Source organism: Balaenoptera physalus, assembly GCF_965194825.1.
Source record: "Balaenoptera physalus genome assembly, chromosome: 8".
NCBI classification, from domain to species: domain Eukaryota; kingdom Metazoa; phylum Chordata; class Mammalia; order Artiodactyla; family Balaenopteridae; genus Balaenoptera; species Balaenoptera physalus.
The window spans coordinates 78,831,410-78,848,243 of NC_138887.1; the positions used below are offsets into that span (position 1 = coordinate 78,831,410).

General features: G+C 39.3%; 1 protein-coding gene across 11 annotated transcripts in view; it reads right to left on the reverse strand.

Moving 5' to 3' along the window:
• Positions 1 to 16,834, reverse strand: part of PDE1C (phosphodiesterase 1C) — a 599,843-nt gene that overhangs the window by 86,156 nt on the left and 496,853 nt on the right. For all 11 annotated transcript variants that reach the window (XM_082471771.1, XM_082471770.1, XM_082471767.1 and 8 more), the window contains 3 exons: positions 15,078 to 15,194; positions 12,649 to 12,789; positions 2,343 to 2,443 (listed from right to left, as the gene is read on the reverse strand). In XM_082471771.1, the coding sequence (XP_082327897.1) occupies positions 2,343 to 2,443; positions 12,649 to 12,789; positions 15,078 to 15,194 (359 nt within the window). The remainder of the gene's footprint in view (positions 1 to 2,342; positions 2,444 to 12,648; positions 12,790 to 15,077; positions 15,195 to 16,834) is intronic.

Consider the following 16,834-nt stretch of genomic DNA (forward strand, 5'->3'; position numbering starts at 1 on the left):
TACGTAGAGTATTTTAATGTCAATATGTGGATGTTATTTCACATGTGATATCCAACCTGAGAACTCTCTGAAAACTATTCTATAAGCAGATCTCAATTACCTGCAGTAGTGGCAAAGGTGATTATTTTAAAAATGTGGGTCATGTCAAACGTCCTTATATTTTCTGGAATGACTTTTTATTTTTATTTTATTCAATGAGGGAATGTGTTTATTTATTTTAGTTGTAATTCTCTGAACACATACCACCTGGCAGGTACAATTTTCAAGTTCTTCTGTTAGTAGCTTGACCTTAAAATTTTGCCATGCAGAAGCCATACGTGGGAAATTGAGAAAGGGTTATATGACAATTGTTAGTCGCCTTCTCAAACAGCTGAATGACACCAAACATAGGGCAGTATACTATTTTAATATATTTAATTTAATGAAACCTTAGATTGTTAGAGCTTATTCGTTTCTCATCAAGGAGGCTAAATCCCAGAGATATAAAGTGAGAGTTCACAGAGCCCCACAGTGGCTAAGTGGCAGCGTTGGGATGAAGGCAATGTCTTCTGACAGTTGAGCCATTTCTCCCCAAGATAACTTCCACCTGTCATTGGCCAAACTTTGGGATATATTTAGCATACCTTTAAAGTGTTAGGCTTAACAGTCTGTCCATCAAAGGGCAAAGAACCAGGTCACAGATTTAGTTTCCTAAACAGGGATCTCACAGGCTGAGATGCTTTGGATAAAATTCAGTTTAAAGAAGGCGAATGTTTAAATTTCATTCCAAAGCAAGCTCAACTGAACCCTCTGGCATTTTTCCATTCCATTGAACGTAACACAAAACAAGCAAATCCCGAGGTGAAGGATCTAATCTTATATCCGTTGAGTAAGTAAGGCACCAACTGATGTGTATTTTGTGACATTAAGCTATTTTCCAACTCCTGTAATTAAGCCATTTTCCCCTGAGTTGTGACTACTTTTGACACTGGTCTCCAGCCAAGATCCATGTACAACTTTGTTCCACCCACCTCTCTTCCTTCAGCAGGTGCTATTCACGGCTGTCTCTTCCTCAGAGCAAAGGTTCCACTGGCAGATATCCATTAAACAGAGATGCTCTGTGGAATCCCTGTATTCAAAGACCTTGCAACAGAACTACAGAAGGCTGCTTCACAGCAGCCAAAACTACTCTGTGAGGAAGCAGGAGGCAGAAGATGAAGCATGTGGCTTAGGTCCTTTTGTCCGCTTCCATTCTGCTGAAATCCCCTTCTGAGCAGAGATCAGACGATGTTGTCGATATCGTCTTCTTTCGTGTACCCCATAATTAAGTGTTGGCTTCGTTAAATAATGTGTGGAATGACTTAATGAACACAAATCTATCTGGAGTGCGCACCTGCTTTTTTCAAGTGAAATCAGCAAGTATTTATTTAGCCTTAAACTCTCAACCCTTCCCGCTATATTCTTTCTCTGTGTCTTACCACCTTTTTCCAATTCTAGCTTCTTTTGATTCCTACCTCAAGACCCAATTAATCCTACCATCAGAGTCTCTCCAGTTCCACATCATTGTCTTAAGAGAAGCTAAGTTCTTAGACCCGGAGAAGGCAGATAAGGTTTCATCCTAAATGGAAATGACAGCTGACTGTACTGCTTGCCTGGAATTCTGTGCTGAGAGGAATACTAAGGATAAATCTGCAGCTCGTTAAGAAAAAAGATACCAAAATCAATTAGTGATGCCTGTTACAGTCAAGAGGTTCAGAGGGAGGCAATCGGACCTGTATTTAATACCCCCACAGAGGTTTGTGTCTACCAGTGAAGTTCCTTACGGAGGGTGCAAAGTGGCCTACATGAGACAACCTAGCTCCCCAAGCCCTGTGCGAGGGAGTAACATATGCACTGAACAGAGCAGAGATGAAATCAGGGAGGATGAGAAGAGCATCACCAGAGTTCCAGAGGTAAGAGGGTAAGAGGGCTCTGCCATTGTTAATGTCAACAGACTCACTCCAATCCTTGCCCGTCCTCAGTGATTTAGTCTACACGGTATCTGCACCTTTACGGAAACTGTTCCACCTCCTATTAGAAATGGGTAGAGTACGCATAGTACATACATACATAAATAGCTAGCATTATAATAGAGAAGAAAAGGATATCCATATTTAATGTAAATAACATAGGAGAATTAGGAGCAAATGGCTTCTTTAAGTTTTGATTGAAGCTGACTGGGCTAATCTCTTGTTTATAATTTCAGTTTTTCAGAAACACAAAATAGAGCCACCATGCGAAAGATAGGTGACTGCAACTCTCTGAATTCAACACTCTATCCCTGCCCCCTCTTGCCTCTTCTCCAAACGTTTCAACATCCTCACCGGGTCTGAATGTGGAAATTGTTGGTGGTTCCGGTGTGCTCATAGTCATGGATGGCAGCTGAGAAGATTATAGCAAAGATCTCCAGCTCTGTCAGCCAGTTCTGAAAGGGAGATTACAGAGCAATCAGATAATGTCTCCTTCTCAGATAAAGTCTTCAGCTTGCTGACAACACACCCACATTGCTGCCTTTCCTCTCTGCAGCTGGCAAGCTATTGCCAAACACACATTTTCTGACAGACAGAAATGGTTTTTTTTCCTTCTGTAGGAAGACTGGAGGATATGTGATTTGAAAACAGCATGCCCAGCACAGTTGAAAGAGCTAACTACTAGTTTTTATTTTATTTTTTCAAAGAAGCAAAAAACAATGAACATGAAAACTTTAACAGCCCTCATTGCATCGTCTCCCAAATTCCAAATGAAGTTCCTAAGTAGACAGAGAAAAAAAAGAATTTGCTTCAACACAATACCAAAAACTAAGAGTAACAGAAAACGTAATGCCTATCCACTAGAAGGAGGATAGGTAGAGACAGATGGGAAGATAACACCTGGTCTTCTGCCTTGTACGTGCTGATGTTTGAAGAGACCTGTCCCCGTCCACATCACCAAAACTGGCTGTAGCTCAGTGGTCCTCAAACTGTGTTCCCTGGAACCGCAGAGTTACTATCACCTGGAAAGTTGTTAGAAATGCAAAACCCCACCCCAGTCCCACTGGATCAGAAACTCTGGGTTGCAGCACACCAATCTGTGTTTTACCAAGCCATCCAGATCATTCTGATACATGCTGGAGTTTGAGAACCACGGCTGTGTTCGAAGCTCCCTCAACCGACTTCCATCTCAGAGACTCTATGGATTCATTGATGCCTCTCCTCCCTTCTGTAAACCACACTGCTCGATGCCCACAGGATGGAGCTTCCATACTCTCAGCTCACCCTTTGGTACCCCTGCTTACTTTTGTACTAGTTGAGTTAATGATTCCAAGTTTCAGCGTGGTTTATCCCAAACCCAATTTTGACAAATTGCAGTTATTATTCTAATTATGTAATAAAATATACCCTAAACCAATAAAATGTGAATACAAAGAGTTATGTCCATAGAAGTTCAATGCTTTGCACAGTCACTAAAAGAACTGGTACCATAATAGGTGTGACAACTGGGAAACAGTAGAAGACAATTGTAAAAATTTAGGGAGATTCTGCACTCAGTTTTCTTCATGAGAATCTTTAAGTTCCCATTTCCTTTTAAAGAAATGAAACTAGAAGTCTTAGACAGGAGCAGGGGTAATGCAAGACAAACATGAGTACCTAAATTGGAAGAATTCAGAAAGCAGCCTGGGTTCTGAATTAAAGATTAGTGAATAAAATATATTTATTTGATTTAAGTTAACAAAATGATTTAAAACTGAACAGGTCAATTTTTAATAATTCTCACTTTAACTTTTTTCCCATTAACTACTAATTTTCATCTTCATCTAAGAAACTTACTGAAATTATTGCCTTCTTTGAAGATGGCTAAGGGGAAAATAAATAAACTACATACAACCTATGAAAAAAAGACTTCATAGTTAAGGAAAGAATGAGCACAGAAATAACTCAGGAAAAAAACTACATTTAGAAAAGTGATTTCCATTCTGAGAAAGCCTCTGTGCCATTGCCTCAAAGTAGAGTGGCTACTGCAAATGGGAAGCCAGAACCCACTTCTGTCAGTTGATAGTTTGTTTTGGGAACCAGCTGACTTTGGAGGATTTGTATTTCAAATTCTTTAAACAGGTATTTCTGACCGTCTCTCACTAAAGGACAACCCAGACTACCTTGTTTTTCTTCTGGGTTATCAAGTGCTACAGTCAAACCAAATGTTGGGGGAAGGGACCAATAGTGTCTAAAAGTTGTGGATGTCTTCCCACTCTAGGCAAGGAAGAGAGAGATAGGTGATTCCTGTCAGAGCTGCTGGGATTGACAGTATTTGGGACTGTGCTTACTTAAGGGGAGAGAGATTTTTGTAATGCTATTTCCCAAGTCTTGGGATATTGATGGACCCAATGGCTGGATAACTCTGTCTAGCAACCTGTGTTTTAGCCTTTCCTCACCTCTCACCTAACTGGGTAATCTGAAGCCCCTCCCCTCAATGAACTCTGACCTATAGCCTCTGAGAAAATAGCTCACAGGACTGGGCCCTCCCTAACCATCCATCTTACTTCTTACCTATGTAAATTTCTGTAGTGGCTATCTTATGTAAGATACAATAAAAAAATTATTGTACATAGTTTCTATTAAGTGTTAAAATGTTATGAAAATGTAAAACAAAAACAAACAAACAAACAAACAAAAATGATTTCTAGCAGAATCCAGCATGAAATGTCAGGAAACGTTTTGGAGTCCTTCATAATACGTCGCAAAATACAAATTGATGTACTACTAGGAGCAGAAAGACACAAGGAGAAAACAGAATAAGATGAAAAATCAACAGAATTAAATAAAAAAGAGATGGGTAAATAAGTGCAGATTGCAAGAAAACTGAAAAACTCTTCTGAAAGCAGCAAAGGGCATCATCCTCATCAGGGTTAACACTTACGGGAGCTCACTTTGTGTCGGCTTATTTATACATAGAAACTCATACAATACGTACAACTCCATAAAGGTAGGTACTCTGTCATCCACATTTCATAGATGAGAAAACTGAGGCTGGGACAGGTTCAGTAACTTACCCAAGGTCTCAGAGCTAGTCCTGAGACAAGCCACACCCTCTGACTCCAGAATTCTTACTTATAATTTTTAAGTCACGTTTCCTTTGGGTCGTTGTTCGTGTGTTTACTCAATTCTCCATAAAATTATATATGTATGATTTTATATTACAAGTTTTCTTGATATTTTCCATTCATATGTACTTTTCTCAGTTTGGCAATGTCTTTCCTTTCTTCCCCAACACCCTGTCCCCACCCATCTGCCCCAACTCCCTCTACCCACTCCCAAGTACCAATGTATCTCTTTCTCCAAGTTCATGCCAAGTTAATTTAACATGTTAAAATAAGATCAGGAATGGGAGGCAGTGTACCATCTAAATAAATCTGAATCACAGAGCATCAGCCCAGCCAGCAGAAAGTGTCTAAGTAACTACATAATCACTGTTCTCACAAACAGCAGTGTAACTCCTGTCCTTATCCAAATACACTGACGAAATCCTATCTTAAGTGTTACTTCTAACAAACCAAAACCAACAAACGATTAAATGAACATACAACAAACAATAAAACCATAATGAAGATTGGACTGAGCAAGAATGGAATTGGGCATTTTCAGAATGAACAATGAAGCAAGTCCCAGTGGCAAAAGCTGATTCATCACCAGTAAGGAAATGATTCCCTTTAGCGGAGCAGGAGTGAGGGTTGATTAGGGCCCTATGATGACAGGCATTAAAAACCAAAGGAACACAAACCAGGTTCATTAGGCAGTGAAGTTTACATGCAAGAGAGTAATATGGTCGGCATGCCACTGAAAGGGAGAAAGAAGAGCAGAGAGCACAAAGGAAAGAAATAAGAGCTGAACTTTTGGATTGGAAAGTCCTTATAGAATGTACAGACAGTATGGAGGTAGAATCCTTACAACTGAGCAGTTCACTGAATGCAGAGGGGCAGGAAGAGGTTGCAGTCAAAGAAAACAATGCATTCAAGATGACCGTGACATTCCTAACCTGAGTGGAAAGAAAAAATGGTGGGTGGCATTAGATGGCAGGATTAATAGAAACAGAGAAAGTGGGAGAAGCTATTTTGAGGGAAATGGGGTTTAATATTTTAATATAGCTCAGATTTCCTTGCCTTTTCCAAATTCATTATTACTATGAACCCCGAAGGTTTTATGACAATCCATAAAATGTCAGAAATCTAAGTCCTGTGAGAATTTTATTCAAGATTTATCAAACTGTGACAAGTACAAGTCACAGATCCTATCCAGAACTTCCCTACCTACAAAATATGTGTCGCAACTAATTCAATGACAGGGATACCTTGACAACTGGTAAAGGTAGACTTTGAATTCTGCTGTGTATGACTCAGGAGAGCAAGCTGTGCATGTATGTGGGTTGGGGCGGGACACGTGGAGGGCAGTGAAAACCTCAAGGAAAAGACACGGATAATTCCCCATTGCTAGTGGAGACATTATTAGCAAGTTCTGACTTTGACAGGTAAATGATAGAGTTTCTTTAGTAATCTGTTTCCAACTCCTGTTGGTTTTCTATTGCTCCCTTAACAGATTACCATAAATGTAAGGCACACACTCCCATTTACTGGCACACGGTTCTGTCGGTCAGAAGCCAGCACCGTGAGGCTGGATTTTCTGGTGACGACCTCACAAGGCTGAAACCAAGGTGTTGGCAGGCTGTGCTCCTCCCGGAAGCTCTGTGGAAAATCCGCTTCATCATTCAGGGTACTGGCAGAATTCATTTCCTTCTCATGCTTTCCACTGGGGTCCTCCATCTTCAAGCAACAGCTGATTGAGTCCTGCTCACCCTTCTTCTGTCACATCTCTTGACTTTTAAGGACTCATGTGATTACACTGGGCCCACCTGGAGAATCCAGCATAATCTCCCTAGTTTAAGGCCCTCTGATTAGCAGCCTTCTGTATCTGCAGAATCCCTTTTGCCATCTAATGTAACCTATTCACAAGTATGACATCAGAGGGCAAAGATCATGGGGGCCAAAATTCTACTGACCACAACCTTTATAAAATTACTTAGCACCAAGATGCCATTTAGAAAGATGTCCTTAGTGTTTCCCTTGTAAATACAATGATGTCATATATGATCAAAAGAATAAGATACACAGCTTCTCCCTTCTAAAAAAAAATAAGCAAAGGGAAAATTAACAGCACCTTGCCTGATAAAAGCAATGAAAGGGCCAGAGGACAGGTTTGGAGTCTGGAATCTTTTGACCTAACTCAAAAGCAGACTGGAGCTCAGAGTCTGATTCATATCTATTCAATCAACAACTCTTCAATCTAATCCTGTTCAAGGATTTTCTCTTAGACGTGAGCAAAATCATTATGAAAAGATTCAAGCATCTCCTAGGCATCTTAGCTAAGCAATAATGATTAATATAAACAGATTACAATGAGTAATACTGTTGATGTTGAAGCCCAGGCATCACTTTATCAATGGGATATTTTCATTCCCTACGTGTCTTACAGTTTATAAAGCTGAAATGATCTCCCCCCCCCCCACCCCGCTTGGTTTGTAATGAAAGGTTAGCGTAACAATATGTTCTCCATTCATCAGAATGCTTCCTACTGTTTTCGTCAGCTTGCAATGAAAGAAGCTTGTTTTGAGCTGTGTTTCCAAGAGAGAGTGGGTGGGAAGTACTTTCTATATTTAAGAATTATTCTGAATACGGCCTGAATTGATAATGAAAATTCAATGGCAAATGGCAAATGAGCTCATTTAAGAATAGTATGCAGTACATCATGATCATTGGCTGCTATGATATAACATCTATGTAATGATAACTTGCATTAGTATAAAGACTTGAGAGTTTTTCTAGGGGGCAAAAAGGCTGTGTATGATTCACCTTTATATCTCCATAGTACACTGTACACAGTAGGTATTAACTAAAAATATGTCAAACAGATGATTTCAAAGTATATTTTCACATCCATTTTGATCCTCACCACAGTATTTTGAAGTACCACATGAGGATACTGAGGTGTAAGAATATAAGGGGTTCTTTTTTGCCACCAGCATTGCAGAAGCATGGCTAAATATTTAAATACATGGCCTTAGAAGTCAGACTGAAACCAAATCCTGGCTCTGCTACTGTATTAGTTTGCTAGAACTACCATAATAAAACGACACAGACTAGGCAGCTTAAACAACAGAAATTTATTTTCTCAGAGTTCTGGAGGCTAGTAGTCCAAGATCAAGGTTTTAGGAGGGTTGGTTTGTGGTGACAGCTCACTTCCCAGCTTGCAGAGGGCCACCTTTTCTCTGTATCCTCACAAGGTCTTTCCTCAGTACACATGCATGTCTGTGTCCTAATCCCTTCTTCTTATAAGGACACCAATCATATTGGCTTAGGGCCCACCCATATGACCTTATTTTACCTGAATTATCTCTTTAAAGTCTCTATCTCCAAATACAGTCACATTCTGAGGCACTGGAGATTAGGACTTCACCACATAAATTTGAGGGAGGGGGAACAAAATTCAGCCCATGACAGAGACTTTACGATAGGAGAATCTTAACTCTGTCAATGTGTTTCCTCCTATTTTTCCACGGAATTTGTGCCATTTTCTTGTTGATTTATTTATATAATCTGGATCTTAATCCTTGCTCTCTATGTATTTTCCTCAAGTACTTACTTCATTATGGTGATTTTTTTTATTCTACAGAAGGTTTTAATTTCCATGTACTCAAAATAATCAATATTTTGTTATATAACTCATGTTTTGAGGCTTATTTAAGGATTTCCTTTTTCAAGGCTATACACATATCCTCATATTTTCTTCTAATATAATCAAATTTTTATGCTCACATCTTTAATTCATTTGTCTGATATTTGGTGAATGATTTCAAGTAGGACAAAAACAGTACGTTTTTTTCCAAATGAACTGTCCCCAAAACATTTTTTGAACTGAGTAATTTTCCCTCTAATATTGTTTTCTATAGACGTGTCCTCACCCTCTCACCTGTGATTCTGTCCCTATACTCCAGTCCCTGTTCCATCACCAACAAACCACTGGGACTGGTCATGACAAGGGCACCAATGACTTCCATGTTACCAAAGGCAGTGGTCACTTCTCTGTCCTCATCCCACTAGACCTTTCAGCATGTCCCTCATAAGTCACAGTTTTTTTTGGAGCACTTTCTTTCCCTGGTGTCCATAACCCCACACTCTCTTGCGTTTTGTCCAATGTTACTGGCCATACTTTTTTAGTTATTATTGTTGGCTCTAATTCTTTACCCTCATTTTAAACTTTAGAACTGCTCCAAGACTCACTTCAGAGCCCCTCTACTTTTCTATTTATGCCCTCTCTTTATATCACGTCATCTAGTTCCATGTTCTTAAATAATATTGATATGCCCCTGAATGCTTAATCTCCATGTCCATCCCTGACCCTTCTCCAGAACTCTAGACTCCTTAGTTTTCTTCCTGCTTGACATCTCCACAATGATATCTAATAAGGATCTTAAACTCAACATGTCTGAATCAAAACTCTTGACTTCCCTTCCCCTAAAGCTTGCTTTGCTACCAGGTTCTCTCATCAACCCTGTTTATCAAACCAAAAATCTAAGATGTCCTCTTGATTCCTCTCCTTAGTGTTCCAAATCCTATTCACCACCCAATTCTTTTATCTCTACCTCAGAGACAGAACTTTTGGTCTCTATATCCCAGCAATGTCCTTCCTAGTCCAAACTACCATTATCTCACCAGTATCTCTTCTAACAAGCCGCCTCAAGATCCACTCTCCATGGTAATCCTTGTCTAGTCTTTATCAGATCATCTCATTCCATTGTCAAAACCCTTTAGTTGCCTCACACTGTACTTAGAATAACACTGGAACTCATTACCCAGGCCTACAAAGCTGACTTGGTCTGACTCCCGTTTTCTCCTCCAACTTTATCTTGCACCTCTGTCCCCCTCATGTGCTTGCCTTATTACTGCTCCTTGAATGTAGCAAAGCTGTTCTCTCATGAGGGACTTTTTTTTTTAAGTTGAGGTATAACTGACATACAACATTACATTAGTTTCAGGTGTACAACACAGTGATTCAATATTTGTACATATTGCAAGATGATCACCACAGTAAGTCTCCACACCACACATAGTTATAGAATTTTTTTCTTGTGATGAGAACTTTTAAGATCTACTCTCTACACAACTTTCAAATCCACAATACAGTATTATTAACTATAGTCACCATACTGTACATTACATCCCCATGGCTTATTTATTTTATAAATGTAAGTGTATATTTTGTACATTTTTACTCCCTCTCGTCATGAGGGATGTTGTACTAATCCTGCACTAATTCCGCTGGCATACCTTCTTCAGTTCTTAGCATGGCTCAAGCCTAAAATCACAACTGTCTCAGATTAAACATTACTTCTGGAAAGATGCCTTTCCTGACTATCTAATAAAACTCCCAGTTTTCCCTATGCGGGTGCCCTATTTTAATACTCTGCAGAACACTAGGGATATTTTCTTGTTTACTTTTTTATTTGTCTTCCATCTGTAACCTCTCACTAGAATGCATGCTCTGTAAGAGCACCAATGTATCTTCATCCTGTAAAGAAGTATCTGGCACATAAAAAGTGCTCAATAAATATTTGGGTTCAGTTTTTAAAATTCCAATCAATTCCATTGATATATTTGTCTATTTTTGCACAAATGCCACACTGTTTTTATTACTATAGCTTCAGCAGATATTTTAACATCTAGTAGAGTAAGAACTACCCCACCACACACATTGTCTTTTTCAAAACTGTTTTTTCTAAGGTTGTTAAATATCTATTTTACATAAATTTTAGACTCAGCTTATCATGTTTCATGTTAAATCCTACTGGAATTTTTATTGGTATTGCTTTGAATCTATAAACATTCATTTGAGGAAAATTGACATCTATTTAATACTGAGGCTTTCCACTAAAAACATGGTGTATTTCTTCACTTATTTAAATGTTATTTTTGTACCCTTAATTTAGTTTTACAGTCTCCTTTTCATTAATTTTGAAGTTCTTCATGGGTAATTTATAGATTTTTTAATAACTGTTGGGAATGTATGTTTTTCTACTATACTTGTTAATTTCCAGTGTATAAGACAGGTATTTTATCCATATCTTATTGAGGCCTTTTATATGATCTAATAATTTACAGTTGGCTTTTTTTGTTGTTTTTTTAAAGGAGATGATCAAATTATTTTCATAGGATGCTTCTTCAACTTTTGTAGATACCATATTGCACTGACTGAGATCTCCAGAAAAATGCTCACTAGCAATATTAATATCAGCATCCCGTTTTGCTCCATGCTTTTATTGAACCACCATTAACTATGACGTTTGCTCTAAATTTTGGGCAAAAACTATCATATTAAACAGGTTTCCTATGTAGTGTTTCCAAAATTTAAAAAGCATCTCTTTAAGCAATATTTTTAAGAAATCAGCTTTACAGTAAGGAAAAAATGAAAACTGCTGAGAGGTTTGGGGGAAATCTTTAATAACAACAATTTCTAACTGTTGAGTTTCCTTTATGAGACAGAGCACTTCATACTTTTGATACTTTATTCCTAACCATCACAGTACTTCTTACAGACAGAATATTTTTCACTATTTTAGAAATGAGGAAATCCTGACTCAGAGATTCAAGCAATTTATCATAGGTCACAAAATCTAATAAGTAATTATGCAAGGATTTATATGCAACTATATCTAGCTCTAGAGCCCACACTCCTCCCACTTTATTCCATATTTAATATGAGATATTAGACCAAGCCTCTCAACACGCCCTAGAAGAAAAAGATAACAAATGTGTACTGGGTTTATGGGTTAACTAATAACCACACCCCCAAAAAATGTCTATCTCCATGTCAATTCAGAAGATTTCAAAGTAAAAAGCCACAGCCTCTATTTACTATAGAGACCTAGCTGTTTGTCACTAACAGCTATACATTTAAAATGAATGGCTTATATTAAGGTAAAGAGGGCAAAGGCACAGATAACCAAGTTGAGTGGGTCTGTTAATGCAATGAATTATAGAACAGAGATTCAAAAATATCTAAAGAGCTAAAACGTTCAAAACAAGCAAGAAAATTCCAAATGGTTAGAGGTAAAGACTAATCCTTAGGTTCAAAAAAATCAAATGCACATAAATAAGATGAGAATAAACAGAGTCCTTGTGAAAAAGATCTACTGGTTTAAACCAAAAGCTAACTGTGTACAGCATGGTTCCCAAGTATACTCAATACGATTTCAATATGCATGGATATCATTGTAACTGACCATAGCAAGAGATTAATAGTACCACTCTCCATATCTGGAAATACATATTTAGTTATAGAAATTATATTTAATTTGGCCATAGCCTAGTAAGGATACAAGGCACTACCAGATATTTCTTTCATCAAGTCCAAGATGGAGAAAAATTCAAAGGCAGTAAGGAACCCCAAGACTTTCCATGATTGGTTAGATAATTATTGGGGAATAGGAAGTCCATGAAACAATGCACTTCTTGTGGGTTCAACCTCATCAGAATAGAAACAGCCTCCAATTCAAAAAAAATCATTATCACATCTTTTGTGTAATCTAAGAGTTTCTATCTGTACTTACTGCTACTCCTGTCTTATAGAGGAGGTAATGCACAGTCTGTGTAACGTCGGCAGCGTGCATCAAATTGTGGTAAGGGTTTTTGTGCTTGCTGTATCCTACTTCCAGGGCCTCCACAAATGAGACAAGTGCAGAAATGGGGATCTGAAAGAAAGCGGCAAGGTTAATTAGCTAGTGATTTAGCAGCTTTGAGTGACGATGCAAAAGTCTAAGGTACTCTAGCTGCCTCTTTCTGAAGGCGTAAGATATCATATGAGGACATTAGAACTTCTCTAAGTTAATAAAAGACACTGAACAAAGTATTGGATAATTTGAAAATCTAACAGGACGTCCCTGGTCCACCCTGCAAATTGTTCTTTGTTTTCCAGTTCAGAGGCCCAGGGTAATGACACAGGATCATCTCAAGGACATTGAGGGCAAAAAGGTAGGTGCTCATTTATTTCTCAGGCAAAGGCTCAAGTCTTTATTTCCTGAGAAATAAATGAACACATACTATGCAGCATCTCATTTACTTGTGGGAAAACATAAGTACACAAAGATCTTAAGCTATAAAATGATTGCAAACAAACACAAGCTGCCGCCTTCTGAAAACCCCACCCTTTAGAAGGAGTAATGTGTACACTGGACAGGTGAGAAAAAAAAACCAAAACACAAGTGATAGTCTGTTCTATAACAGAAACAAGCTGCGTTCTTGTGTTTATTACTTGGCAATTTATTATTGGTGCCTTGCAATTTGGAAAAATACTTCCAGTTATCCTAGCCGCTTCCTGTCTCAAGTATGTATAACACAGACACCTTCGTTTCCTATTTGGCAGAAAGTGAGCAAGTGCAGAATGCCTGTACAAAATAAAGAGACTCGGAAAACATTCATTGAGTAGTTTTCTGGATCAATTCCTTGGTTTGGGGTAAATTATCAATTACAAGACTAGGGGAAAAGGAGAGAGTGTATGTTCCAGGAGACTAGAAATCACATTCATAAGAAAAGATGAGGAAAATACTACTAGAGTGCTTCATGAGAATCCATACTATGTTCTTCCTTGGGCACATTGTTCCATATTTACTATTTGTGGATTTTTAAAATTTAAATATAGCCTTTTAGATGTGAGAGATTAATTCATTATCATTTTAAAAAATGAAGATCCAATGAACCTCAGTTCTTTGGGCTGTTCTTTGGAGATCTATGAGCCACTGAAATGCTAGGTAAAGGTGTGTGCATGTGCACGGGAACTTTCTTCTGAGGTCTTGAGGAGCCATCAGATCTTCAAGCAGGTTTCTTTTTTTTTAGTGGATTCTTCCTTGAAGTCTTCAACACCTTGATTTTAATTTATTTATTTTTATTTATTTATGGCTGTGTTGGGTCTTCGTTTCTGTGCGTGGGCTTTCTCTAGTTGTGGCAAGCGGGGGCCACTCTTCATCGCGGTGCGCGGGCCTCTCACTATCGTGGCTTCTCTTGTTGCGCAGCACAGGCTCCAGACGCGCAGGCCTGGAGTAATTGTGGCTCACGGGCCTAGTTGCTCCGCAGCATGTGGGATCTTCCCAGACCAGGGCTCGAACCCGTGTCCCCTGCATTAGCAGGCAGATTCTCAACCACTGCGCTACCAGGGAAGCCCCAAGCAGGTTTCTGATGCAAAAGAAATTAAGGACCATTGCCATAAAGTGCTTATGGCTATGTAAGAAAGATATCCCAAAATGTGCAGTCCTTAGGAAAGTGATAAAGAATCATGCTGCCCAGAGAAATCAATATGTTATACAGAAAAAGACCTGCATTTTCCGGAGACTCATCCATATGATGAGAGAAATGTAATTGGCATGATATGACAGATGCCAGCAGATGATGCTCAAGTTCCCTGGAGAACCAGACCCCACCTCCAGAGTCTGTGGAATTAGAAGGCTGAGGAGGTGGAACACTGGAATCGATTCATGCTCTTTACTTAAAGGTGAAGAATTAATTTGAAGCATGAATGGCTGGGAAATACCAATGATCTGTCACAGATGATAACTGAGAATATCTGTGTGAATTTGAGCCAAGTGGCCGAAAGAGAAGTTTTTGGAGATAACAGATGTGCACTCTGTCTCCATTCCTGTCTCCTTGCTGGTGGTGGTCATTAGCACACGAAGTCTCGCTGAAATGAGATCTGTGGGCAGAGCCGGCGGGGGAGCTCTGCTGGTTCAGGCTTCCAGCCATACTTCTAGGACGACTGGGATGTAAATGGGCAGCTCCAGCCTCTCCCCTGCTGATGAGCCCACCAGACAAGGGAGTAATGAAAAGTTCCCACCACAGAGGAGTTCATGCAGTGGTTGTCCAGATGATGCTTCCCAAGTCACCCCAGAGAGTTTTCAGTCTACATTAAAAGGATTCTCTTGGTCTTAGCCCCTAAATCATGCAAGGATGGACAAATGTGTGCAGTTTTTTTTTTCAATTAGACACTGACCTTGAAACGGCTGATCAGATCATAGCGTGTGAGTAATTCATAGAAAATGAATTTCAGTGCATGATCTCCGCTGGCTTCATTGAGGGAAAAGACATCAAAGGACCACTTGTCCACATCCTACAGGAGAGGACGGAGAGAAATAATTCATTGGTTGGTAGCCACTTACACAGCTACTAATCTCCCTACTTTGGAGTTAGCCCACAGCACTCACCTGGGTATTCACAGCCTAAGACTCTAATACCCTTTCCACTCTCAAACTGTTTCCAATATGGCAGTCCTACATAGCATTTACTGATAAAATATTCAATAGTTTTATTAGTAATAACAATAGCTATAATTTATTGGGTACCTACCATATGCTAGGCATTCTGATCAGTGATAAACATGTAATCTTTCCTGAAGACAACTCTAAGGGGTAGGTATGATCAGTCACATCTTACAGATGAGAAAACTGAGAAGTCACCTAATTTCCCTAAGACCCATGGCAAGCAAGTGCTAAGGACAAAACACGAACACATGTTCAACTGATGCCTAAACTCAGGCTCTTTCCATTAACCTTCTACTATCTCTGCCGAGTTCCAAAATTTTAATTGATTTCACAATAACCTAGGGGGTTCCCTACTCTAAACGTCTCCCAAGCCCCACGATACTATCTACTGACTTCCTCTTAGTCCACCACTGAGAATGCTAACCCACTTAAAAATGTTCAGAAACATGCATGATATAGATCACAAAATAATGTGTCACCTCAACAATCCAAACTGCTGAGCTGAAAGCAAGGAGAGAGCCCTCATTTCACGGGATGGAAAAATGCTACCACTTCTGGAGTCACTGATCTGGGGACTGAGCCCTCAAATCTGTAAGTCACTTTACTGGAAAAATAAAACGAAGAGCTAAGCTGAACACACTCCACACACACCGCTCCTGAGGTTCAAAGCCTTATTTGTCCATAAAGAGCGACTCCAAAATATAGGTAAACATTGTCTGATGTGTCTTTGACTTATAACTAGCTACTTGTGGGTGTTATGAACAAAGGTGTGTTTAAGCAATAATGAAAGCAATAGGCATTTGGTTTCTCAGTATACCAAGAGTCTCCCTTTCAGTGGTTAAGGAAAGTGTGCTGCCATGAGTGTGATAATAAGGACCCATATGAGACCACATTGAGTCCAGGCTAGGTGTCAGATGGTCCCCTGGAAGAGACCTTGGCTCTCAGGAACTGCTGGATCCAGTGACTCCCACCTCAGCTATCACTGCATTCCAACATCATCTATCCATCCCAATCCTGTCTCTCTCCAAATATCCCAACCATCAAGATCACCCCAAGACCATGAACAGTCTCTCTCATGGATGCCAGGGCACAGGAAAACCAAATTGTATATAGGTGAAACCAAACATTTCCAAAAGGGTTTCAAATAGATTTTTTCAATTCACACTTAGTGGTAACCTCACCTCAGCCTTCAGTAATTTCTCCTCCATTATAATAACTAAAGAAACAGCTACAAGTATTAAGGACATTTTCTGTGCCAGGCACAGTGGGAAGTGTTGATACACATTTGCAAACCCTCACAACTCTAGAAACGGGTATCACTTTCCCCAGTTTCACAGATGGCAACCTCAGAGAGATGAAATGAAGTGTCTAATGCCAACTGGTAGCAGAACAAGGTAATAACCCCACTGACACCCCTTAGTGATACCATTACTGACAGATGACATTGTAAACTCAATGAATACATGCTGTGACCCAAGCCTCATGCCCT